Genomic DNA, 27,685 nt, shown 5'->3' with positions numbered 1-27,685 from the left:
CACCAACCCCTTTCCGCGTCCTCGCCCGGGACCCGCTGGCAGCCCGGGGGACGCCGGCAGCGGACCAGCCAACTCCGAGGCGGGGACGCCGCAACGGCAACTTGAGGTGGGAACTTTGCGGGGCACCGCGGAGCCGCTGACCGGGTCGGGTTCTGGGTCAGCTGCACGAGGACGTGACCCCGGGCTCCCCGGCAGGGACCCCAAAATCTGCCGAGTCGGTCGGCTGGGGCGACGGAGGACCCGGGTGCAGCCGCGGGTGGGGGCGTGGAGCGTGCTGGCCACAGTCACGGTGCGGGTCCAGCTTGTGTTCTTCCCGAGGGGTCCCGGGGTGCGAAGTGCGGGACGTCCTCTGATCTAAGAACCTGTTCCAGGGCGCGGGTAGGGGTGGCGCTTCCTGGCCGTGGCGGAGGTTTCTCTCCCCCTCGCGGGATCCCGGGAGGCAGGAGTGGAGAGGGAGGTGGAAGGGGGCGTCTATCACTCGCTCATTCACTCTATCCTTAGGCACGGAATGGAGCCTCCCACCAGTGGGCCTTACTGAGTCATTCATTAACTCAACAAGCTTCTTACTGAGCGCCTACTGTGTGCTAGACGCTAGGGATTCCGAGATAGCTCTATTCACCAGAGGCTCCGGCACCCAGTATGAAAGGTAGTGGTGGCCACTTCATCCTCAGGGGACCCATACCCAGGAAGGGGCTCAGCCTGGATGGATTGGAGTTTGGAGATGAGGGAAAAAAAGAGAGAAGTTCATTGATTCATAGACCAGACAAAGATTGGTTGAGCACCCACTATGCGCAGCTCACCATGCCAAATGCCCATCATTCATTATTTCATTCATTTAACGACAGTTACTAAGGCACGTGCTGGGGAGAGAACAGTGAAGGAGAGGAATGGGGTGGGGGGCAGGATTGGATGAGAGCCGGCTTGCAGTTTAGAGAAAAGTGGGGATTAAGACCCAGCCCCTCCCTTGATGAGGCCCCAGCCTGCAGAGGTGGCTCACTCTAGCAATCCCTCTGTGTGCAGACAGAATGTCACTGGACGGGATGTAGAATGGTCTTTTCTTGGTCATCTAATGCATTCGTTCTCAAGGAGAAAGTCTGGAATAGGTTCTTAGATCAGAAGAAAGGGTCTTTAAAAAGCTCCTTAGAAGACCGGAGGGTGGGAATGGGGGGTAGGGGGATTTAAGAAACACTGAGCTGACATTACAGGTGAAGTCAGGCTCCCACCCATGGGGTCTCTGAGTTAGTTGTCTGTTCAGCAAGTATTTTATAGAGCACTTGCTATTATTATTAAGCACTTTAAGGGTGCCAGGCACCAAAGTCACCCAGGTCGATGACACAGACTTAGAGACCCCTTCACTGACACCTTGACATAAGTGCAGGGGGAGGAGAGGAGGGAGCAGGAGCAGGAGCTGCTCTGATTCGTTGGTGGTAGGGAGTAGGGGGCGGCTCCTGCCTCTGTGAACCTGAGCAGAGGTGTGTCACTAGGGTGTGTTTGATACCCACACACGTGACTGCAGTCAGGGTCACTGTGGGGAGCCTCACCAGAGCACATCTCCAAGGAAAGTTTGAGACCGACCTTGATGTTGGGGCCAGGAGGGCCACATGGACTTCTCGGGCTCTGTCAGACCTGAGCTCCACCCCTGTGTCCTCTGTCTCTGGGCTCTGCGGAGGCACTTGCTGAGTGGGGGTGGGAGCAAAGGTATCTTTGAAAGATGGTGAGGATGACCCCTGAGGATTGACCTCAACAGCCGTTCCAGGAGAAAGATGTCTGTGGTGGGACATTCTCCAAGCCCACAGGGAACCATGTGTTCTGGAAACCAGACAGCCTTGATTTCTGTCCTGAGGCTTGAAAACGCAGGCTGGGGGCGCCCTGGAGCCTGACTGAGGCAGCTCTGGGAGCCCCGGTCCCACTACCACCTTGAATTCTCTGCACCAGATACACAGCTAGATCTGGCCAGAGGCGAAGGAGAAGCCCCAGGGAACAGAAGAGCAGAGAGGTGTGTCCTGGATGCAGGGCTAAGATACGCAAGCCGGGACTAAGGAATTAGCCCCTGCATCCGTAAAGGGTGTCTTGGCTGAACGACCCTTTCTTCACATCCCCTTTCCTTATGCATGATGAATAGTCAACATTTCTGGTTGCCAAAGATAGAGGGGTCTGGGAATGCACTCTTGATTGACTCATTAAACCCAGAAATGGAGCCCCTGAGTGGAAAATGGCGGCTGGAAAAGCCACTCTAAATAGAATTAACAAAAAGGGAGAGGCAAGAAAGTCTAGCTGCAAGCACTCAATCACTGTTGGCCATTTTTATTATGTAGCAGACTGTATTCGATTAACAAAATCAGGATATAAAGTGAATGTGCTACAGATAGGATCATAATTGTGCCTCCGGTTTTCCCCGCTCTGCGGTGACTTTGCCTCCCACCCGCCGGTCCCCAGGCCGGCAGGCGGGCCGGCAGGCACAACCATGCCCTCCCTCCTCGCTTCCTCGCCTCCCCACCACAGCTCACCCCCAAGACTGCAGCCTACTAAGAGACTGTTCTTTCTAAGGAAAAAGAACTGAGGGATTGTTTAAGCAGCTGTCCCCTTCCTGCAGTCCCAAGGTCCCCACTGCTCCCCAAAGCCTGTTTCTCTGCTTACTCCTGGTTCCCAGATTTCACCCTGCAAGGAGGCAAATAGAAAAGGACCTTCTGGCTCGCACCCCAAAACACCTGCTGGTGGAAAGCAAATGTGCATTTGGTATTATTTTGTAGCGGCTCAATAGAGAGGCTCCAGAAGCTACCTCTGTCTTTTTTATGGGGGGACTCTGGCATGTTTTCTCATGTGGGGGCAGGTGGGGGATGGAGGAAGAGCCCACATCCTCCCAAATATCCCCCTCCCCCTAGGAACTTGGGCTTCAGCTCAAAGGAATCAGGATTGAGGTCCACCATGATTAAATTGTGACGAGGATGGATGACAGGTAGCTAAGAAAGACAGATTCTCCACGTGGGTACCGCATCTCTGAGATCCAGCATGCCAGGACCTGGGCCAGGCTAATGGCTGGATTCATTTTGATTAGCATTTTAATTGGGGATTAATGCAGCATAACCCGCCTCTGAGTCAGCCCAGCCAGGAGCCCTAGCCCTGGCTGAGGAAGCCACACTGGCAGGGGAAGGGCAGCGTGGAGAGATCTGTGGGGCACCCTCCCCACCAGCTCAGGGTTAGGGAATGACACAGGCTGAGAAGTAAGGTGTGAGAAAGAACCAACGCCCCAGGAGCTCAGGAAAAATATGCCTTTCTTTTAGAAAGTTGTCTTGGAGGCTGCGTTAGAGTCCTACTGCCACATATTACCACCAATTTAGTGGCTTAAAACAATGCAAATTTATTATCTTCTAGTTTTTGGAGATCAGAAGTCCAAAACGGATCTTGGTGGACTAAAACAAGGAGTCAGCAGAGCTGTGTTCCTTCGGGGGAGAATTCGTTTCTTTGCCTTTTCCAGATTCTGGAGGCTCCTGGCCCCACATCACTCCAACCTCTGCTTCTGTCCTATCTCCTTCGCTGACCCTGACCCTCCTGTGATGACTGGGCCTGCCAGGTAGTCCAGGGTCATCTAAATCTTCTCCCCATCTCAAGATCCTTCATTTAATCCCACCAGCAAAATCTGTCCACCAACACGTAAGGTAGCATATTCTCAGGTTCAGGGGATTATGATGTGGCCGTCTTTGGGGGACCATCACTCTGCCTACCATAGGGGCCTCCCTCAGCAGTTTATGTTACGATGGGGAAGCCGACTAAGTGACTTCACTTCAGCGCCCGGCGAGAGGGAAAGCCAGCACCGAAGTCCAGCCTCTGGAAGATGTTTTCTATTTCACAATCCTCCCCTAAGAAGGGAAATGTGAGGGGAGGGGTGGGGCGCAAGCTCGCTGCACAAAAGCCATTCTAGCAAACACAGCCCTTAGGATGGGTCGGACACAGCTCCAAGCGCTTACAAGATGAGTGCAATGATTATCCCAGTTTACAGCTGAGGACACTCAGGCACAGAGAGATGAAGTCATCTGCTTAGGGATGCACAGCTAGTAAATGGCAAGCCAGGCAGCCTGGATCAGAGGCCCCACGACTGGAGAGCTCTTCCACCCCGAGGCCAAAACAGCAACTCAGAATTTGACAAAACCTGGGGTTTTGTTGATTTCTCACTCTGCTCTTGTGCAAACACACGACAGGAATAAAGATGCTTCCCCCAGCTGTGGGCAATCGCCTGCTTTTCCTCATCCCCAAAGACCTTCCAAAAGCTTGTCCGTAGAAAATAGAGATGAGAGACCCAGTCTTCCTGTAAATGGTACAGACACACCCCACCCCCCACCAGGAACCAATGATCCAGGGCGGCAGTAAAATGCAGTCAAAGAGGCTTGGAGTCCCACAGACCCGAGTTTGCTTCTGCCTGCATCACTCAGCACCCAGGTCATTAGTGTTCACTCTCCTCATATATAAAATAGGGGCGTTGATGATGACGCCTGCCTCCAGGAAGGACAGGCTCACACACGGCGCCTGGCACTTAGCCTGCGATTCAGGGAGGCTGTGGCTGTTACTATTTCTCGCGTTGCGCGTGTTCAGCCCTCTCTCTGCATTCCCCGTTCCACTCAGAAGAGTGACAGAGGGCTCCGTCCTACGGGATGGGCACAGGGTAGAAGAGCAGAGGCCACTCCCGCTCCTTCCTCCTACCCACCCCAGGCCCTGCACCCCCACCTATGGTCAGACCCTGACCGCAGAGTGGGCTCTCTGGGGGGCTGATACTCAGAGCTCCTTACGGCTTAAATGATCATTTATCTTTGGAAAAGTGTACTCAGCCCTCAGTGCTCGTGAACATCACCTTTCTCTCGAGAGGAAGGGAAAGCATTGCGTGGGAGTGTCAGCAGATCTGCGGGCTCACGAAGGGGGACTCGATCAAGGCTTTCCTCTCCAACCAGAGAGTGTACACTTCCCCAGTGAAGCTCCCCAAACAGGGGACCCACAGAGCCTTCCAGAACCCCAGGGACATGGAGAAGTTGGGCAAGGGACTCCCAGCCAAAGCCCGGAGCAGCTAGCTCTTGCACCCCCTGCCCCTGGGAGCCTCCAGGCATTTGTGGCACCCTCTCTTCTCGCATATGGGAGAACCTCTAAGGGAACCTTCAGATTTCCCATTCCCAGGCCTCCCCCTCAGGCATTCTGCTCGAGAAGGTCTGGGGAGGGCCCGGGAATCTGCATCTCCGCTGAGCACCCAGGGCAGTCCGGAACCCTGTGGTTTGGTTGTTCTTGTGCTCTTCATTTTTCTTTTGCTCTTCATTTTTCTTTTCTTTACCTGGATTAAAGCCCAGAGCTGTGTTAGACGCACTCTTCATCGTTGGCCTGTACCAGGCCGTATTATTCATTGTCCCCTTGGTCCCCTTCCCTCCCTTCCTAGGCATCCTCCCCATGGTGAATACAGATCCTTACATGTACGTGAGTCTGTAAAATATGTAATGTGTGTGTGTTCATTTACATAAATAGCATAGAGCTATAAACTTCTATTTCTTTTTCTACTCGGCACCATGTTTTTAAGATCTAAATGTGTTGCTAAACTTACATCTAGTTCATTGCTTCTAATTCCTGTGCCATCTACAGGAGTCCGCCATCTGCGTCTACCATGACTCACTTGTCCATCTCCCCACCCCACCCTGGGATGGATGCTAGGGGACCTCCTAGCACTACCCACGACACAGGACACACATTCTCGTACCTTGTTCCTCTTACATCCAATTCCCCAGAAGCAGATCCCGAGCCAAGGATTTGAGAGCAAATAATTTATCACTAACGATACCTGCCAAGTCCCCTGTGGACCCAGGTCTGGGAAATCTACCCAAGAGTGGGATTCCTGGGCCGCAGAGCACCAGCATCCTCCATGTCCCTCAGCACCCCCGGTGGCTTTCCCAGAGGCTGTACCAGACCACACTCCCTCCAGCAGTGAGCTCTGGGGTCAGACAATGGTGGGTTCAGTCCCTCTGGATCAGGTCAAGAAAGGAGTCACCCTTGGCTGGCGGAGCGGGGGAATGACAACCCCCCACCCCACACACACACACACACACACACACACACACACACACACACACACACACACACACACACACACACACACACACACACACACACACACAAGGCTAATAATAATACAGCAGGCGTCCACTGCATGTCAGGCGTTGGGGTAAGCATGTCACCATGGCATGCTGAGTCCTCACCACAACTCAAGAAGGCGGGAGCTTTTCATATCCCCATTCTACAGACCAGGCAGAGTCTCAGAGGTCACACATGACTTGCCCAAAGTCACAGTGACTGACTGGCCTTGAACCCAGGTCTTTTGATTTCGGAGCTAGTGGGCTCTTCCGCTTCCAGCAGAATCCCTTCAATCCACCACGCCCTAGAAGTGACTGACCTAACACTGCAGAGAAATTCTAAAAGACCATATATTGTTGTGAGAGGATCGGGCTGGGTGAAAAGTCGTGTTATTTTCCAGAAGCAGGACTTTGAGGCCTGTTTGATTTATGACCTTCACTCTAGACTGTAGAGTCTGGCATGCGGAGCCATCCCTCCCCCACCCCCCCCACATCCATCAGACTGGGTGCAAGGAGAAGCGTGCCCATTCTTCCTTTAGGAAGAATTCCAGGGTCTGGCCCTCCCCGGGACTCGGGCCTTCCACGCACAGAGCGGCCTGAACAAAGCACGTTTTTCCTCTTCTCCTTCCTAAACCGTCTGCTGAGAAAGAGTCGCTTTCTACGTGGGATGCTTTCTACGTGAGATGCTGTGGCTTTCAGTCACAACCGACGCAAGGCATGAGAGAAAGAAAGGCAGAATCGCTAACTGGGGGAGCTTTCTGCTGGAGGGAGCGTCAGGAGGGTTGAAAGAAGAAGTTCCTCAAGAGAATTGGGGATTACAGCCTCGGAGTTTCACAAGAGGCCTCCCGAGAGGAATGTTCCTTAGCCTCCATCACCGTTCTCGCCAGACAGAATGTCGCTTTTCCTCTTATCTTTGGTGGCAAAGAAACAGCCACCAAAGATACAGCAGCAGAGCTGAAAAGCGGCATCACTGATGGGAAGTGCCCAAAAGAGACCCTTCCTCTCTCTCCTCCGGGGATTTCTCACGGGCTTTGCCTGAGGATGTGGATGGTTCCAATTTTAGGTAAAATTAAAAAGCATCCTCAACTCTTTAAAATCAAGTCATTTGTGTTCCAAACACAGGTATACTCTAGTTTTCTAAAACCCAATCTGTGAAACTAGCTTCCCCCAAAGATGAATGAGTGGAGTGAGGATTTGCTTTGGTAGAATAATTCCTATTAGGAAGGATCCCCTTTCCAACGTGGAAACTCCCCTCCCGAGGGGTTCAACACTTTGTCATCCACACAGGGTGTGTGTGCGTGTGTGTGCACGTGCGCGTTTTCCCTGAATTTATCCAGGGCAGAGATTGACACTCAGGAATTGGAAATGGATTTCCATGTAGAATTGACAGTCTTGCTTCTATGGAGTATTGGGCTGGGCGGGGGCGTTAGTAGGGATGATGATTCTAAAAAGCAAAGTATTAGACTCATTTCTTTTCTATGGATTGGCTTGATTCTGGAGAGCTCTGTTGCTATAATCTAGGGGTCTCAAACTCAAATGCCTACAGGGGCCAGGAAGGAAATACGCATGAGTGACGTGTAGTGGGAAGACAACACGAAGAGTTGGGGACTGTGGTGGATGGCAGCATGCATGCCCTGCCTAAAGCAGACAGTCACTTCTTAGCTGGAATTTGGGCCAAATGTTACCAGATAGTCTGTTTTTGGTTTTGTTTTTTTTTGCCCCCAAGAGAAACGAAGAATATGAATTTTTACATGAAAATTCTTCATTTTCTAAAATCTTCTCCAAGCCAGGCAAAATATCTGTGAACCAAATTCAGCCCATGAGCTATGAATGAATAAGCAATCTCATTCTAGAAGCACAAACACTTAGCTTTGAGGGTCGAGAAGGAAGGAGTCTATGTAAGCTGATATTTTGACCTCAGTTTCTCAGAAGCACCTTCATCATGCTGGCCTTACCAGCAGCAAATGTACTTATTGGGCGAGCATTTCTCTGAGCTCTGAAGCTGCTGGGCACAGGGACTGAGAGATGAGTAAAGTACAGTCCTTCCCCCAGGGAGCAAGCGGTCTAATAAAGGAGCCAGGCTTGCACACAGATAATTCTAAAATTGGGTGATAAGTGCAGTAAAGATAAGTGTACCAAGAAGGAAGGTGGGTGGAGCTTGATTTAGCTGCAAGAGGCAAGGAAGCCTTCCTGGAGGAGTGAACATACCTGTCCAGTTCAACCCTCAAGATGACATTTTGCTGATTTGTGAGCAAACATGGCACTATTGTCATAATCGTGAATTTCTTTGATTGCCTCTCATCTATGACAAATGACATGGGTTTTCCATTTATGGGAGCATTACAAGGTGTCCCTTCAAGATAAATATGAATAGTAATAATAGACAACAATTATTGAGTGCTTGCTATGTGCCAGGCACTATATTAAGTGCTGTTAGGTACATAATTCATTGAATCATCTTGATAATTCTGTGAAGTAGGTCCTATGGTTATACCCATTTCGCAGATAAGGAAACTGACACACATCAAAGTTGAATAAATTGCTAGGGCCATGAGGCTCCAAAGTCTATGCTTGTAACCCTTTGGCCCTATGGACATTGTGATCCAGATAATTCTCTGTTGTGGGTTCTGGCCTGGGTGTTGTACGATGTTTAACATCCTTGGCCTCTATCTACCAGATGCCAGTAGCATCCGCCAGACGTGCCAATCAAAAGTGCCTCTGGATATAGCCACGTGTCCCCTGGGAGACAAAATTGGCCCTGATGAGAACCACTGGTCTACACTAAACCTTTCCGAGCTAAATAAATACAAAAAAATTGGAGCTACTGTACAATAAGTGTGAAATAAATAATAGTACAGATATTGCATGATGGCCCACTAGCATGTCAGCTCTGGGGGTCAGGGGCCACGTCTGATTCTGTGCATGGCTGCGCATCACAGGTGCTTAAAGCAGCACTCGGTAAATTTTTGTGGAATAAACGAGGTGAGTGTGGAAGAATCGTGAAGTTTAGGACGCTGAATGACAGTGCTGCTGTGTTCACTCTCAGGTGAATGTCTCAGCTCGGGCTGCTATGACAAAGTCCCTAGACTGGGTGGCTCAAAGAACAGGCATTGACTGCTCACAGTTCTGGAGGCTGGAAGTCAGAGACCAGGGTGCCAACGTGGTCGTGCTCCCTGAGGACCCGCTTCCCAGCTGGTAGATGGCAGCCTCCTCGAAACGCCCTCACAGGGGGAGCGGGAGCCGGCTCTGGTGTCTCTTCCTCTCTTTATAAGCACTAATCCCATCCTGAGGACCCCACCACCCTCACGACCTCATCTACACCTAACCACCTCCCACCGCGGACACAGTCCCATTGGGGGTTAGAGCTTCTCCTTATGGATCTGGGGTACACCAGTCAGTCCACGTCGCAAATATCTGCAGTCAGCATGGTCCGCTAAGACTCAGGAGTCACTGAAGTCTTTTCCTCCCTTTCTCCTCCCAGGCCCGAGAGGGATGTGAAGGCCCAAAATGACCCTCTTACCCGGAGACAATTCTGATTACGACTACAGCGCCCTGAGCTGCACCTCGGACGCCTCCTTCCACCGGGCCTTCCTCCCGCAGAGCCAATCGCTCAAGGGCGTCTTCTACCGGCGGGCCCAGCGGCTGCGGCCGCAGGACGAGCCCCGCCCGGGTGGCCCGCCCGAGGACCGCCGGCGGCGCATCATCATCAACGTGGGTGGCATCAAGTACTCGCTGCCCTGGACCACGCTGGAGGAGTTCCCGCTGACACGGCTGGGCCAGCTCAAGGCCTGCACCAACTTCGACGACATCCTCAACGTGTGCGACGACTACGACGTAACCTGCAACGAGTTCTTCTTCGACCGCAACCCGGGGGCCTTCGGCACCATCCTGACCTTCCTGCGGGCGGGCAAGCTGCGGCTGCTGCGTGAGATGTGTGCCCTGTCCTTCCAGGAGGAGCTGCTCTACTGGGGCATCGCCGAGGACCATCTGGACGGCTGCTGCAAGCGCCGCTACCTGCAGAAGATGGAGGAGTTCGCGGAGATGGTGGAGCGGGAGGACGAGGATGACCCGCTGGACAGCGAGGACCACGACAGCGAGGGCCCCTCTGAGGCCGAGGGCCGCCTGGGCCGCTGCATGCGGAGGCTGCGCGACATGGTGGAGAGGCCACACTCGGGGCTGCCCGGCAAGGTGTTCGCCTGCCTCTCAGTGCTCTTCGTCACTGTCACCGCTGTCAACCTCTCCATCAGCACTTTGCCCAGCCTGAGGGAGGAGGAGGAGCAGGTAAGAGCCCACAGCTGTGTGTGGGGAGCCTCGCTGCAGTGAGGGAGGGTCTCTGAGCACAGGGGACAAAGCAGTCTGCTAGGCCATCTCCTCCCAGCAGTCGGCATCCTTCACTGCGCACACGCTCACCTCCTCCAGGATGCCTTCCCTGACTGCGTGCTGGCTGCGGAGCATCCCCAGCCCTCCTGACATCATGTTCACATGTGGTTGTCCACCTCCACATTCAAGTATGAGCTCCATGCCTGTCCTGGTCTTCACTGTGCCCCCAGGGTCTAGAATATCCAGAACACCAAGGCACTCCGCCACTCTGTTGAATGAATGAATGAACGAATGAATGAGTGAATAAATGGATGATGTGATTTACGATGTGCCGGGCCCTGAGCTAAGCACATAACATGTAGCATCAAAATTTTCCTCACCAACTTAAGTCTTTTCTCAACCTTCCTAATTCCCTCGTATAAAAACATTCCCAGAAACATTTTCTCGGTCCTGAATGTAATTTTAATTGCTAGGTACAAGTGTGTGTATGCGTGTCTTCAGAGAGTGAGCATTTCTTTGTGTTAATAAGAGAACACATGTAAAGTGTTTACGCCAGGGCCTGACACTGGGTGTGTGCTCAATGCTCACTTAGCAGGCAGTTAAACGGAGCCGGGGTGGGCCGCAGCCGTGCGTGTAGCCTGTCTCCTCTGCGAGTCTTTCAGCAACCCGGTTCGGAAGGTGTTCTCACACCCACTTGACAGATGAGAACACTGAGGCAGAGCGGCTCGCGCAGACCCGGGTCTGAGTCCGAATTCTGTGTCCTTATACGTGGAAGTATGGGTTCCACCCGGCAACCTGGGACCTAATATAACCCCACGAAAGTGTGTGATTGGCCCACACTGTCCTTCCAAAATGTTGACTTGGTTGCCAACATTTAAGAGTAAGGTGTTTTTCATTTAAAATTCAAACTCCCACTTCTCTTAAAAATCTATATGGTTGGGCCCCCTGGCCTGCCACCCCACATGGCATCTCTCAGAGGTAGCTGAGTCCACGGGATAGTTGCTCCCCAGTCCAGCCTCCTCTTATGTGAGACCCTTGGGCCTGAGTCGGGTCCCCTTCCCCACACATGGAAGAAGTTTCGAGACAAACCAAAAGGTTCAGACAGGTAGCAGTTGTACCAGCATTGGAGAAGTAGGTACGGCGATGTGAACCGAATATAAGTATCATGCCGCTAGCATTTATTGAGCACTGGCTGTGTACCCTGCACCTAGTACTTTACTTGTGCTCTCTGGTTGAACTGTGGAGCTACTCACCCAGTGAGGGTTTTTCCACATACATATATTCCAGAAGAAGTAGCAATACTGTTGCATTTATAACTCACAAAGGGTTTCCAGCACTTTTTTACATATTGAATTTTTAAAGCCAGTATTAGGAAAACAGCACTCCACCAGTAAAATTAACTTCTGATAAGCAAGAGGGGTCGTGATGAAGAGGGTGGGGCTAGGACCTGACGGCCTGAATTAGAAACTTCTTTCCTCCACTCTGGCTGTGTATCTGTAGGCAAGTTACTGAACCTCTCTGTGTCTCTTCACTGGTCCAAGGGGTTATAATAAACAGGCCCACCCACGGTGTTGTGAGGGTTCAGTGAGTGAAATGATTGGAACAATGCCCAGCTCAGGAGCGGGCAGGAAATGCTAACTATAAGGGTTATAATCCGCTGCCAAAAAAAGACAAGAAATGCTCATCATTTGAGACCTGTCTGGAAGTACCTGTACTGAGTACAGATTCCGTTTTAGCTCCAACATAGGCGATCCTGATTTCATCAGGAAAACACTAATAAAGCCACTGTTTTATTCAACTTCTGATCATTGCTTTTTAAAAAAAATCATACCTGGCCTAGTGCTCGCTTCGGCAGTACATGTAATAATACCTGGCCTTTTCCCGGATTCAGTGAAAATACTGTTCTTCGACTTCATTTTGGGGGCCAGTGGGGTTCACTGTTTCATTTGCTCCTGGAGCACATGTTTGAGTGCCTGTCATATTCAGGTACCACAAGGGAGGCTCGGTAACCAGGATGAGTCTTCCAGCTTCAAGGAGCTTCAAGTCTAATGGAAGGGGGACAGCGATACCCCTGTGACCATAAGTGGGAGACACAAGCTGAGGAGGCTTTTGTAAGAGACCCACCAACTATGCTAGGCATACTTGGAGGGGGTGCACTCCAAGAAGGCTTCCCAGAGGAGGGGGCTTTCCAGCCCAGAGGTCTGGGACCTCACAGCCCGACCAACTATTGGTTAATCTCTCCAGCCTCTGACCTGTTTCTACAGAGAGAGCTATCAGAGCAGGACTCACAGAACCCAGCTTTGCCCAGGACCCAGCAAGCTGCCCCAGGCTAGAATCATTCGTACCTTCCCTCTCTGCTGTAGGCCCTTTGAGCTTGAGGTCCAAAGCCACTAGAAACAGCCTACCATCCAGCCTACCATATGTCTCTCATATTCCAGAGAGACGAGTGGCAGCCCACGTGCCAAATGTAGCACACAGATGCGTTCGAGAGGCCCGTAAAGTGTTTTCTTTGTACTGAATTAGCACAACATTTAAAACCCAGGAGATTTCATGTAAAGCTCGATATCCAGCTTCTCTTGAACACTTCCATGAAGCAATCTCAAGACTGAATTAGTGATTAGGGGCAGCGATCGGGGGCGGGGGGCTGGTCACTGATCAGGGCGGCTGCTCCCTCCAGCCAGCCTCCACCCCGCCTGGCCTTCCTTTGTCAACCCTGCCTAAATGCCAGTCCCCTGCTCTTCTTTCCATCCCGGTAACAAAGATGAATTAATCGCCTGCCACGTGCCGGGCCTTTGTAGGTGCCTGGGGTCCCAGCAGTGAACAAACTGCCCCGTCCTATGGGACTACGGTCTGCTGGGGCAGGGATGTGGGAGGCAGAGACAGACAACAGACACATAAGTAAGTAACTTATAGAGCATACTGAAAGATGATGAGAGCTATGAACAAATAAAGGGCAAGGGGGATCAAGGTTCAAGAAAAAGGGAAGGGCGATTTTTAAATGGAGGTGCCACAGAGGTCTCCCTAGGAAGGTGATATTGAAACAAAGAGCTGGAGGAAGGAGGGCAGAGCTCGGTGCTCCTCGCTGGTGGGACCGCTGACCTCTCCGCTACCTCTCCCCCCTCTCCCAGGGCCAGTGCTCCCAGATGTGCCACAACGTCTTCATCGTGGAGTCGGTGTGCGTGGGCTGGTTCTCCCTCGAGTTCGTCCTGCGGCTCATCCAGGCGCCCAGCAAGTTCGCCTTCCTGCGGAGCCCACTGACCTTGATCGACCTGGTGGCCATCCTGCCCTACTACATCACCCTGCTGGTGGACGGCGCTGCCTCGGGCCGCCGCAAGACGGGCACGGGCAACAGCTACCTGGACAAGGTGGGGCTGGTGCTGCGGGTCCTGCGGGCACTGCGCATCCTGTATGTCATGCGTCTGGCCCGCCACTCCCTGGGGCTGCAGACGCTGGGGCTGACGGCCCGCCGCTGCACCCGCGAGTTCGGGCTCCTGCTGCTCTTCCTCTGCGTGGCCATTGCCCTCTTCGCCCCCCTCCTCTATGTCATCGAGAACGAGATGGCCGATAGCCCCGAGTTCACCAGCATCCCCGCCTGCTACTGGTGGGCCGTCATCACCATGACGACTGTGGGCTATGGAGACATGGTACCCAGGAGCACGCCCGGCCAGGTGGTGGCGCTCAGCAGCATCCTCAGCGGCATACTCCTCATGGCCTTCCCCGTGACCTCCATCTTCCACACCTTCTCCCGCTCCTACCTGGAGCTCAAGCAGGAGCAGGAGAGGGTAATGTTCCGTAGGGCCCAGTTCCTCATCAAAACCAAGTCGCAGCTGAGTGGCATGTCCCAGGACAGTGACATCTTGTTTGGAAGTGCCTCCTCAGACACCAGAGACAAGAACTGAGCCAAGGACATACCCCACCACCACCACCACAGCTGCTGCCGCCGCCAGGACACCCCCAGCCCTGTCTGCCCTCTGCGGCTTGAAGCTATTGCCATCACTGCAAAGCCTCCAAAGGCACGCACTGCTGAGTGCGGCCCCAGCATAGGACTGGCTAGAACCACACCCCAGGCAGGACATCCGCAACATCCGCAGAGGGGTCCCTGTCCCTCCTAGGCCAGAAGTGAAGCAGAGCTGGTCATGAGCCCAGCACACAGCCCTGACCGCACCCCCTCCATCCACCCCAGCCCCCAAGCCTATTTCCCTCAATAAGGAGATGGCTTATTTTTCCCACCATGTAAATAACATGCCAGCAAAGACCCGCCTTATGGGTCCGCCTAGAGAAAAAGAAATACAAACAGCCACAGCAACATCTTTAATGTGGATCACATGCAATTAAAGAAAACCGATGAAAAGGAGAGAAAAAGCCTTCCATGGGGCTCGCTTAAGAAACTGTTTTCCAGCAGAGCCACCCAGCACAGGTGCCAGAAGGAAAAGAGCCTGTTTGCTTGGTTCCCTCAGGCCTCCTGGAGCCCAGTGGGGTTGAAAGGAAAGGGAGAAATTGGGGAAATTGCCAGTAAATACTGCATTCTCTCTCCCCCTCCCTCCCTCCCTCTCTCTGTCTCTCTCTCTCTCTCTCTCTCTCTCTCTCTCTCTCTCTCTCTCTCTCTCTCTCTCTCTCTCTCTCTCTCTCTCTCTCTCTCTCTCTCTCTCTCTCTCTCTCTCTCTCTCTCTCTCTCTCTCTCTCTCTCTCTCTCTCTCTCTCTCTCTCTCTCTCTCTCTCTCTCTCTCTCTCTCTCTCTCTTTCTCTCCCCCTCCTCTCTCTTTGACTGCTCCCACCTCCGGGCCTCTCCTTCTCCCTTTTTCCTTCTCCCCCATCCTTTTATCCTCCTTTCGTGCACCTGCAGGCCTGTATCCTCAAACTTTGGCCACAAGGCACCCCTAACGGTTGAGTCCACACCAAGTATTGCTGACCACAAAGGTGAAATCACTTCATTTTCTCTTTAAAAAAATGGTGTCTATTTTTAATTCTATTCTACATATTTAATATTTGGAAAAAATGCTTTTAATCATATACCTATATCTACATCTAAACGTAGAATGAGGTCAATGGCTTTGGGAAGGTGGGCCATGGTTTCCTGGGTAATCTGAGAAGCACAGTCTGAAACATGTGTTTTGGTGTCCCCAAAGACTCACCTGACCAGGAACACCTCCCGACCTTATGCAGTGTGGACAACCCACAGTAGAGGGAAACCCGGGCCAGCCCACAAGATTTCCTCAGCTCTCAGGGATCAGAGCCCCTTGGTGCCAGGCACCGGGAGGGAACTTCCCCCCCAGGTCATCGTCCCCAGCCTGTTTTCACCCTCACCTATATGGCAGCATCACTTTCTTCTTCATCCTTGGTCACGGCCCCTCCCCTGGGTCAGCAGCAGAAAGCACAGCCCTAAAACAAATCTGGTCATGTCACAGGGTCGCCCGGCCTAAATCTGCCAGAGGCTGTCAGTCACATTGAGAACAAAACCACGTGCCTGGACTCCGCCCTCCTCTTCAGCTCCGGCTCCCACTTCCCTTTCACCCACTCCACTGGGCTCTCTCTCTCTCTCTCCTGCTCTTCCCGTGCATTCTGCTCTTCCCGTGCACCCCGCCATTCCTGACTCGGGGCCCTCCACCGTGGATCCCTCCGCCGGAATGCCCAGCTGCAGATGACTGCAAGGCTGCTCCTTCATCGTCCTCCCGACCACCTCTGAAAGAGCCCACTCCAGCAGCTTCCCCACCCCCACTCCCTCCCCTTACCCTGCTTGACCTTCTCATCCGCTTATCGCCTCATGAATTTCTCTGCCACTCAGTCCCTCTCCAGCAGGTGCTAAGCTGGCAGGGACTCAGCTGCATGGCTTACCACTGACCCCCAGCACCCAGCACAGGGTCTGGCACCTAGTTGGTGCTCCATAAACACTTGTTGAATGAATGAATGAAAAATAAAACAGAAGAGGACCGGAAAGTAGAAGGGCATCTGTTTTCAACATTGGAGCAGGGCCTTGGAGCATCTCTCCCTCTCTCTCTCTCTCTTTCTCGCTCTCTCTCTCTCTCTCTCTCTCCTCTCTCTCTGTCTGTCTCTCCCCCTCTCCCCCTGGGGGCGGGGGCACGGTCATTTCAGCACAGAACACACGTGCTGATGCACAGTGGAAATATCATCTGAGTCACCAGGGCCTCGTTACAGGTTCCCCTGACACCTGCTTCCATGACTCATGCCTGTAAGTAAGTTTTCTGACTAATTAGCTCTACCCTCCCAGGCCGGTGGGTGTCATGGCGATCGGCCACTGCCGTCACGGTAATACCTTAGATTTATGGAATGACCTTTTTTTCCTGCCCTCCAAAATAGCTATGAGAGACAAGAGACCATTGAAAATTCTCAACAGAAACGTGACACAGAAAGAGGTATAAAATGGAGCCCTTTAAAATTCCAGGGAGGGGAAAGCAAATACTGTTTGGGGTGGAGGAGGGAGCTTTGAATGGGGCGGCGCTAGGAAGGGCGCCACCCCCCACACGCTGAGGACAGAGGCTGCCGCTGTGCAAGCAGGAGCCACGGTCGCTGAGGATCGAGATTTGCAGCATCTTCTTGCCCGGATTCTGCTCAGAGCTGGTGGCGCCTCTCAAGACCTCCTGGAAGGACCGAGGGGTTTGGATACAGAGCTGCACACCCAGAGTGGGGTTGAAGGGCCCTGAATTCTACCAAAGAATCAGGAGGCCTCAGGACCCCTAACTAGCTGCTTCTAGGACTGCGACCAACTTTACGGTTATGGCTTTTCCATGTTTTTCAGCAATGTGAAATCTGATGGAGAAAACCTAGCTGTAAATCGGATCGAATAAAGGCTGTTCCGACTGATGCGTAGACCACAGTCCCGTGCCCGGGCCCTAATGGGGCTTCCCTTTGATCCTGGTACAGGTGTCTAACTCCGTCCACCCGGATAGTGTGTGAAAATCACTGCTATGTGGAAAACAGCAAATTCTCAAATTTGCTCTTTTTTTAGGTAATGTGCTTGTCCTACAGAAGCTCAGCATTTCTGTAAGACTCAGAGCAGGGTTGGGAAGGCTGATTTTACAATAGAGATTCTCAGGCCCCACCTCTGAGCAGGGCTGGGAATTCTCGCCTTAGGCTCAGAATTTCATGGGGAGCCAAAAACAAACAAACAAACAAAAGAACAAAAACAAAAACTCGGTGACCAAGATAACGCATATTTTAATGCAATATTTTTAAAAATCAAGATTAATGCCAAAAATCCATGATGAACAAAATACTAAATTTTACATAAAGATAGGATCAGCCTTTATATTTGCCTCTCCCTAGTTCTGGTCCTGTCCCCACCTCCCTGGCATATCTAGTGATACAGCACTAATCTGCCAAGGGCATCTCACAAGAAATGCAGGTGGGAGACTGTAGCACCTGCCACCCATAGCCTCTGGGCCTGGGCACCCCACCTGCTGAAGGGGTTCAGGACGGGTACCAACACCACTTCTTATGGTAGCGAACGTCTCAGAATCAGGCCCCTGCTCTCACAGGGCTCACACAGTGATGGGGAGAGAGACAGTGACCATGTGAATTGAAGAAAATAGTTTCTGATGTTGATGAGTGCAGGTGACCTAGCAGAGAGTGACTGAGGCTGGGGGAGGTAGGGAACAGCTACTTCAGAGGGTCAGGGAAGGATGCTTGGAGCAGGTGATGTTTAAAAAGGGATCTGGAGGAGGGAGCAGGCAGTGATCCAGGCACAGAGAACAGCCAGGGCAAAGGCCCAGAGGTGGGGCAGACCCGGACATTCCACCAGCTGTCGTGGGCACAGAAACACATCCCTGGCGGGAGCATCCTTCCTCCCAGGGAGGAAACGCAGGTGTGCAAAGTAGACAGTCTCTGAACAAACATTTCCCTTTCTCCGAAACTGGCACCATCACAGCACCTGGGGACAAAACAGACAAAACAACAGAACCAGACTCAGCCCCTGCCCCAGAGGCGCTGATAATTTGATGGAGGACATGCGAATGAAATATTTCCACACATGTTGAAATGGCACAGGGTGCAGACACACGGAGCATGGAAAGAGACATCGGCATAAGAAAGCATAATTTTCACTCAGATCTCCACTTGCTGAAATGGCCTCACATATGTTTTCCTCTGTGAAAAACAAATAGTGTTATTCGGCCTGATACTGGTTCTCCTCTCTGTCCCTCTCTGTCCCAAACCGCATCCCACCCGCCCTGTTAACTCGTATCAGGAATCTGACCGCTTAACCTCCTCCAACGGGCCAGCCCTCACCCTCTCCCACCGGACTGCCGACAGAGCCTCCCCCGGTCCCCTGCTCACCCGCCTCACCTCCCCATCTGTTCTCGGCACAGCAGCAGGGGGACCCTGCCAGAATCCAGCTCAGATCACGCTCATCCTCTGCTCACAGCACCTGCCACCCCAACCTGGTGACATCCCATTCCACTCACCATCACAGCAGAGTCTCTCAGCCCCACCTCCCTGACCCGGCCTCCTTGCCTCCTCCTCATCTCTCAGCTACACCAACCTCTTCTCTGTACACGGCACAGACCGAGTATGGTCCCACCTCAGGGCCTTTGCACTTGCTGTTCCCTCTGCCTGGAAGACTCGTCCTTGAGATATACCACATCACTTGCTCCCTCTCCTCATTCAGGCCTCTGCTCGGACGTTGCTAAAACAGAGAGGCCTCATCTGACGTCATCCCCTCAGCTCTGTATCAAAGACCACACTCCCAACGAGCCCCCAGTGTATTAACCGGGTCTCTTATTTCCTGTGTTCTGATGCTTTGATATCTGGAGTCTTGCAGACCCGGAAGAGACCGCACCTCCCAGGGTTAGCCAATTCCTAGATATAGTAACAGCATGTTTTTTAAATACAAACTAACTGATCCAGACCTCATGCCCCAACCACCTCCTTTATCAGGCTCTCACGCTCTAGGCCACTACCCACCTGCCCTAATTACCCAAGGTCAGGTACCAGACAGCCAGGGACAGCCCCCAGGCTGCAGAGCCACTGAAATCATTCAAACTAGCCGATCCTAAGCCTGCTTACCCTGCCTAGCCCGTTCCTTCCCTCGAAAACTACAACAAAGGCTCTTGCCCACAGATCCCCTGTCTCCCTGCCTCTGACCAGCCCTGGTGCTCCCCACTGCAGTGCCCATGGTGTGGCACGCACCCTCCTCTTGGGATGTGTTGAGTATAACAAACCATCTCTTCAGAGGCAGTCAGTCGTCTCCTGATCTAGTGGCCTTGTCACACCTGAATCATAATAAAATCTATATTTTAGAACACTTAGCCCCCTTACCCTGCTTTGTCCTCCTCTAAAACCTGCGTATCACTCAACACATTATATATTGATTGGCTCATGGTCTTTCTCCTTCCACTGGATGGTCAGCTCTCTGAAGGCAGGAATCTTCACAGCAGTATCCCCAGTCTAGGATAGCAACTGGCACATAGTAGGTGCTCAATAAGTGTGTGCTGACTAAACGAATCAGTAAATCCCTCCCCTCTGCACAGAAACCGATAAAAGACACAAATATAATATCCATATTTGTTCATCTATATCATGGCATGAATCTCATTACAATCTATTCCTATTGTACTGCCATCACAATTTGGGTGGGCCAACAGCCCCACCCTGCCAGGGCCACCCCTGATTTCTGCTCAGAGACAACCTCTACCATGTGAGTTTAGTGCATTAAATGCATGAAAAAATACTGTGACACTTCGTTTGCGACCATAAAACAGAGCCTGAAATATTTTTTTTCATTTTCTTTTCTGAAAAGAACAGGCTGCTTATCCAAATGACCCGTAAAAGTCCAAATAAATAAGTTGGTTGAAATCAATTTAAAGCCACCAACCGGCCTTCCTTTAAAAATATAGTGAAAACAAAGAACATGATAGGACCATGCCCTAGGTCTGGAATACTTGGTAGCTGTTGATTGTCCATCATAGTTATTATTATACATACATGGAACCCAAAAAGAAGTACTTAGAATCATCCTCTACGTGACAAATCCACTTAATAGGTGGCCACAATCACTGCTAAATGGACAGAAGCTGTCTCTCCACAAAGTCCATTAAATGAGAAATGCCTCCTCACTAGAAGCTCAGGGGTCTTTTGCGATTGGCACAAAAATGACTCAGCAGTGACAGTCAACCAAGGCATCCGAGGATGGTTGTGGGGAAGGAAGGGAGCCTGCGGGAAAGAAACTATCCCTTCATTCTGCTGCTCTCAGCTATTGGGCCTTTTCTCATCCGGGGCTGCTGGGCCGGGTCTGAATTAGAAGCTCAGGAAGGGTCCTATGAACTTTAGTATCTATCAAGACACCTTGAGCAGTGTCTTAAAGCTGAATTAAGCACTCTCGCCAACCAGGCGCACTGGCCTTCAGAGGACTCAATCCACATAGTTTTTTTAATTTGAACCACATCGAATAGGCCCATAATATTATGTGAGTGGGACAACCTGGAGTGGCAGAAAGTATTGCAAGTCCCACAATAAGCAGAATGACCTTGGGCTTTGGAGCCACCGAATCTCAAGTTCAATTCCCTGGCAAGCCACTGCCTTGCTATCTGTCCCTGGGGCAAGTTACTAGACCTCTGTTCGTCCTCTGTAAAAAAATAAAAATAAAAATAAAATGACACTGACACCCATCATACTGGGGTGACATGAAGATTCAATGAAATAAAGAATAAAAGCACCGAAAACAAAATCTGGCCCATAGTAAGTGCTCCATAAAGAGCGGCTATGGCTATGATTGTTAATATGCCCCCAAAACAAAGCTAGCAACATGGAAAAGGATTTGATAAATTAACAGCATACACAAGATAACAGAGGTATGCTCTCGCCTGATTTTGTGTAACATCTCGAGCGACTTTCACACATTTCCCATTTGCCTGCACGGCGGCGGCTGCTAATTACAAGTGCATGTTCGCACTTCGTTCCAACAGACTTGGCAGAGCCACGATTTGGAGATCTCTTCATTAGCAGTTAGATAATGAGTGTGGGAGAACCGCATCGTTGTACAACTTCTTGGGGATCTGGATTTCTGCCTGCCCTCCTCTGCAGCTCGTCTGCACCCCCTCTGCTGCAGGCACAGCTCTGGGCACTTGAGAAGGTGGACAGTTGGCTTCCAACTGGAGGCAGCCTGGGGTGCTGTAAAAAGCCATTCCCTGCTCCCACCACTCACTAGCTGGGTGGCTTTGAGCTAGTTACCTAACTTCTCTGAGCACTGTTTCAATGGGGATGATGATAACGCCTTCCTCCAAAGGCTACGTGAGGATGGGGACAGAGGATTAAGTGAGGTAAGACAGTAAAGTGCCCAGCAAAGAGGAGATATTTAGTAATAGTTTCTTCCTAAAGACATTGCATAAAAATTAAAGTGGATATTGCTTCAGGCAGGATTAATATGTTTTCAAATAGCAGAAAACCCATCTCAGAATGACTTGGTGGTAGAGGAAGGAGCTGGAGGAGAGGACTTTCATAGGCTCACGTAACTGCAAAATCTCAAGGTCCCGCCAGCCTCAGGAGCAGCCCAGTGTCGAGAGGCGTCAGTTTCTCTCCATCATACAATCTCCACCTTGCCGGCTTCACTCCCGTGTTCCACCTGGCAGCTCAAGACTCTCCCTTCATGGTGACAATATGGCTGCAGCAGCCCAGCTTCTCATCTTCTCAAGTTCCAGTCCAACAGGAAATGGCAAGGTAGCTCCAGGCAGAAGAGCCAAGATTCACTCTGATTAGAGTAGCTCAGACCAGATGCTGATCCCTGAGTCAATCGGTGGAGCCAAGAGGAGGCAGTGCTCTGATTGGCCGGGCCCTGGGGACATGCTCTACCACGGGGACTGAAAAGGAAGGAAGGATGAGAACAGGCAGAGCTGGTCGTGTCTCTCTTGTGTCCTCTACTGAGAAAGTGTAACATTGCACTCACCGCAAAGGAGAGATGCTTAAAGAGACCGTCCAGAGCAGGTTGAAGGGGGAATTTGGAGCTAAGAGGCAATAAAAGGGTAACGAAAGCATACATCCCCAGGCCTGGAGCTGTAGAGGCATCTTCTTGGCAGAGCTGTGGTCAGAGAGAACTGCACAGCTGCAGCCCAGAGCAATGTAGAAACAGGTAATAAGTTTCCCAACACCTGTCTTCTGCCTGCGCCTCCTTTGTAAACTCAACCAGAAGCCAGGTGACAGGATGCGGTCCCTAACAGCCTCCCAAGGCAGAGAATGAGTCTGGGGAACAAACAGGGAATGTCCAGTTCGGTAGTCACTGTCACTATCTCCGTCTTACAGAGAGAATAAGAAGCTTGCCAAGGTCACATGCGACCCAGCTCCACCACGCTTACCCACCCAGTCCTAGAGCCCTAAGCAGCTGCAAGAGGGGGCAGGGGCAAAAGCATTCTTAGAAACTTAAATGGCAATGTCGTCCCTTCTAGCAGTTTCAACAAATTTGCCTCTACTTGCTCAGGAGAGAGAGAAAAAAATAAATATTTCAACCTCTTTCCAACAGACAGGCCAGCAAGAATTCTCGTCTTTCCCAAGACTGTCTTTCATTTGCACATTGACCCAGGCCGCTCTGGGGGTGAAAAAGACAGGGAGAGAAAGGGAGGGAAAAGGAGGAGAAAATGATGCAAAATGCAATCACACTGCACCCAAGCAGGAGGGGCTGAAAAATAGGAAAGCAAACCCAATAAACAGTGCCTGTGATGGGTGCTGTTTGCCAACGGCGTGTGTGGATTTGAGGCAAGAATATATTCAGCAGCTGATTTGCACTGCAAATCTGGGCCCTGGACAATCCAGCGGAGAGGGGCCTGGGCTGCGTTTGCCTTGGGAAATACAGACCTGCTTTTTGGGTGATCACAGCCTCTCTCTCCTAGTTGCGGTCAAAAGTAGCTGCTTTAACGTGATCCAGATCATCAAGTGAGGCAATTCCTTGCCTTTTATTAGAAACACTAAAATTCCTACTAATTATTATAAAATATATTTGAATCCTGGCATTTACCATGTAACATTTTATGTACTGAAATTGTTTTAGAAATAAAATGCTACAAACTTTGGAAAAACAAATAAATAAAAATAAATAAAGCTATGGGAAATAGCTCTGAAAAAATGTAACTGCTTTACAGTGAGGCTGAGTGTCCTCTCAACCCTCGCTACCCAAACTGTGAGCCGTGGAGCAGTGGTACCCATGTCCCCTGGAAGCCCGTTAGAAATGCATGCTCTGTGTATAGGGTTGCCATAGCAACTTATCATACTGGAAAACAGTTATCAAAATATTTTTTAAAGCAAATGGGTGGTTCAATAATAAATGAGCTTCTTTATTAACCCATTAATTAATAAGATAGAGCAGTGGTTCTAATAATAACCATAATTTGGAGGTATTGCAGAGTATAAACAGTATTTCAAGATATCTTCATATACATTCGGCAAGTGTAATGTCGCATGAAAATGTCTGGGATTTTCTTGGTGATAGATGATAAGTGTAGGGAGGAAAAACATCTTTTTCCTTCTACCCTTCCAGGTTCTCAGCTGGACTTTGCAACAAGAGAGAGAGATTAACAAGAAAACAGCATAAAATTTTATTTAATAAAAGTTTTATGTGGCATGGGAGGCCTCGTACGGAAATAAGGACCTGAAGAAATGACTAGGCCTAAGAGCTTATAGTCTAGGTTGAGCAAAGGGCAACAGTTATGGAAAAGTAACTAAGATGTATGGGGAGACTAAAGGAAGATGAGTTATTTTAACAAGTCCGTACAGATTTTTCTCGGATTCAATCCCTCGTCTCCGGTGATAAGAATGTTTTTTTCTTCCTGGTACAGGAAGAGCATCTTTCACATGACAGTTTATCTCCTGCTTTCAGGAAGAAAAGGGAGGGCAGAGAGCCCTTTGGGTACCTGCTGTTTTTCAAGTGCCTTTAGCTCCAAATAATCAATACTCCAAAGTGGCGTGTTTGGAGGTGGCACTTCTTAAATTCCTTCACGGGTCCTGAACTCCATCATCAGTCACGTGCACTGATAATATTATGGAGAGTTTTTGCCACATTCATGGTAGAAGAAATAAAAAATTTCAGAGGCAGGTGAAATAAAGATGGATTCTTTTTCCATCCAAGTTTAAGTGCCATCTGAATTCTAGCTTTGAACCCCCAGTTAAAAGCAACACTTGTCCCAACACAAAGTGATACCAATTAGCTAACCCTTCACATCAATTAGTGGCCTCGGCACCTCCCCTGAGGATTAGTTGACTTGAATGAGTTAAGAGCACTGGCTTTGGCCACTTATGAGGTAAAGCATTTGGCCAAGTTCCTTAAGACCTCTGTGCCTATTTTACTCGTCCTTGGCTTCCAACTGTGTTGGAAACGTGCTTGAAGGACCTGCAGCATCTGCCTCACCTGGGACCTGCAGAAATGCAGACTCTCAGGCCCCCCACCCCAGGCCAACTGCATCAGAAGCCACAATTTAATAAGATCTCCAGACGATTAGTGTGCACAGTAAACTCAGACATGCACCCTTTACGCTCCATGACAATTAGAACAAAATGAGATCATGCCTGGAGAGGACTTAGAATCGAACCTGGCCCGAAGCAGTGTCAATCAATACAAAAGGACAAAGGGGGCTCCTCAGACCATCTCCCCCATCCCCATTGGCTTCCCTTTTTTATTGCGGTAAAAGACACATAATACAGGATTTATCATTAATGACATTTAATACAACACTTGCAAGCCTCATTACTACCATCTAGTTTCAGAACGTTCTTATCACCCCAAACGGAAACCCCACATCCATTAAGCAGTTACTCCCTGTTTCCCCTCCTCCCAGCCCCTAGCGACCACTAGTCTATTTTCTGCCTCTACGGGTTTGCCAACTCCAGACATTTCATAGAAATGGAATCATACAATATGCCACCTTTTGTATCTCGCTTCTTTTGTTTGGCATAATAATACTGTCAAGGCTCTTCCACGTTGGAGCTTGTATCAGTACTCCTTTGCTTTTTCTGGCTGAGTAATATTCCATCGTGTGGCTAGACCTCCTTTTTTTAATCTGCTTGTCAGCTGATGGACACTCGGGTTGGTTCCCCATCTGTTATGGTGGATAATGCTATTACAACGAAGATCGACTCTGAGTGGATGATGCCCAGATTTTCTGGTCACTAGCTTCTGAAGGAGGCAGTGCGGTCTGACTTCAAACACTGGTTTGTCTCTTTTTAACTGAATGACCCCAGGGCAGAGGCTTGAGTGTCTCAGCTCCCTCCAATGGCCACATCATGGAGTGGATAATGGTGACATGAGGTGACAGATGTAAAATCTCGCGGACACCTGACGACACACACTAGAGCTTCCTTCTTCCCTCAGTCAAAAGACCAGTAGCAGCTCTTTCTATAGGTGGGAAACTGGGACCTTGGAGACAGCACCCAGCCCATAGAAGCGTTTCTACTGGAGCCAAACACTGCATTACGAGTCACTAACCTTTCAAAACCTGGAGCTTTTGCATAAAAGTCTAGATTTCTGGCTTCTCTGCAAAATTTGAACCTCTGGCAGCACTGGACCTGTATTTCCTCCAAGCAGCCATGGGTGCAGCTGAGTAACTGCTGTCTCCTTTAGACGGGCATGTGCTGTCCCTTGGCTTAGAGTCCCCACCAGCAGCAGGCAGACCGGTCACTGCCTGACCTTCAGCCAGAGTGTCCATGGCTGTTTCTTAGTGCTGCAATGTTTTTTATCATAGAAAAATATTTCTCTGTACTCAGGATGCTTACCCAAAGTGGGAAAATGAACAACATTACGAAAGGGTACATGTTTCTTGCACCCCGAGCCTTTTCCCCTTATCGACGTTCCCTACATGACCCCCAATTTATATAGTAGGAGGAGGAAGAAGGCACGGAAAAAAGAGGTTTGCATGAAAATAAGCTTTGAGGTTCCTTGGCCCATAACAAGTGCTACGTAGATGTTCATCAATTTCTTCCCTTCCGACTCGTATGGATTCAGACAGATTAAAGTACCAGAAGCTGAAACTTACTGGATTTCATTAACTAATGTCATCAAAAAATAAATTAAATTAAATTAAATTAATAAGTAAAATAAAAACAATAGATATTAAATAATAATTTTTTAAAAAGTACCAGAAGCTGACATTTACATACACTTTTGAGCTAGACTGAGGCCGCCATGGTGCTCAGCCTGAACTCCAAAGCTGTGGATGCTGCAAAGTTCTGTCTGTTCCTTGTCCTTCACCCCCACCTACTGGTCTCTCTATGAACTACAACCTGGGGTCAAGACAGCTCTCCCCACGGACCCTGCTTGTAAATATTCAGGTTTGTAAAGTTCCCAAAAGGAGGTAAGAACCCTAATAAATCTGTACAACTAGAAGAAGTTCTCTCCAAGACTCTCCTCTATTCACGTTCTTCTGGAACCTTCCATAATCAACGAGGGGAAACCGTTCAGGCTGTCTTTAGCATCTATTCCATGTCATATGTAGGTATTTGGTGAACTCCCCTCACAATAGTTTTATGGTTTCAACCTCAAATTAAAAGTCAATTTCAGAAGTTGGATAATGTAATCATGAGAATAATACCAGATATTTACGTGCCTGGCTGCTTCTCGTTCTTCATATATCACCTCCTCTGTGGATTTGCCTTGGTCATCCTATTTTAAGACGCCACCACCCACCTCCCCAGTCAGTCCCTTTTACCCATCACCAGGATTGATTTTCTTCATAACTAAATATATTTATTTATCTATCTATCTATCTATCTATCTATCTATCTATCTATCTATCTATTTGCCCTAACTCTTTTTAGTTTTATTTGTTTAATAGACATTTAGGTACTGCTCACTTTAAGTCACAGTTCTAAGCACTTTACAAATATTCATAATAATATTATTAGGGAGGTGCTTTTATTGTTCCAATTTTTATAAGTGAAGAAACTGTCTTGCCCAAGGTGCTACAGTGCTATAGACTGAACGTTTATGTCAACCTAAAATCCATGTGTTAAAATCCTAACCCCCAAAGTGATGTTAGTATGAGGTGGGGCTCTTTTTTTATAGTGACATTGGTTAACAAAATCCAGTAAGTTCCAGGTGTACGATTTAAGAGTAAGTAAAATTATTTATCATTTATGTATTTTCTATCTGTTACTCACCTGTTGCTCTAAATAGAAGGTAAGCATCCTTCTATTTTGGTCTAATTCGATCTTCACTACCAGTGCTCTCTCGTGGTAGAAAACTGAGATCTTTACCCCAGCAATTTCATGTCTGGAAAGTTATCTTGCAGAAATAAGTAGGCAAATGTACCAGGATGTTGACGGCAGCATATAAAAATTCA

At 49.9% G+C, this 27,685-nt stretch overlaps 1 protein-coding gene across 1 annotated transcript; it reads left to right on the top strand.

The window, feature by feature from the left end:
- Positions 1–6: 6 nt before the first annotated feature.
- On the top strand, positions 7–14,959 carry KCNG1 (potassium voltage-gated channel modifier subfamily G member 1). Its single transcript, XM_006921919.3, has 3 exons — positions 7–106; positions 9,580–10,379; positions 13,547–14,959. The coding sequence occupies exons 2-3, from the start codon at positions 9,606–9,608 to the stop codon at positions 14,315–14,317; spliced, it is 1,545 nt and encodes a 514-aa protein (XP_006921981.1). The 5' UTR covers positions 7–106; positions 9,580–9,605; the 3' UTR covers positions 14,318–14,959.
- Positions 14,960–27,685: the final 12,726 nt, after the last annotated feature.

The sequence above is a fragment of the Pteropus alecto genome, unplaced genomic scaffold, assembly GCF_000325575.1.
Source record: "Pteropus alecto unplaced genomic scaffold, ASM32557v1 scaffold45, whole genome shotgun sequence".
NCBI lineage: Eukaryota > Metazoa > Chordata > Mammalia > Chiroptera > Pteropodidae > Pteropus > Pteropus alecto.
The sequence above is the reverse complement of the archived record's forward strand: the minus strand, read 5'-3'. Positions and strand labels throughout refer to the sequence as shown.

Excerpts from the sequence above, each read along its gene's own strand:
- KCNG1 (XM_006921919.3), top strand. The coding sequence starts at position 9,606 with ATGACCCTCTTACCCGGAGACAATTCTGATTACGACTACAGCGCCCTG. Across the intron at positions 10,380-13,546 it reads TGAGGGAGGAGGAGGAGCAG|GGCCAGTGCTCCCAGATGTG; the intron begins GTAAGAGCCCAC and ends CCCCTCTCCCAG.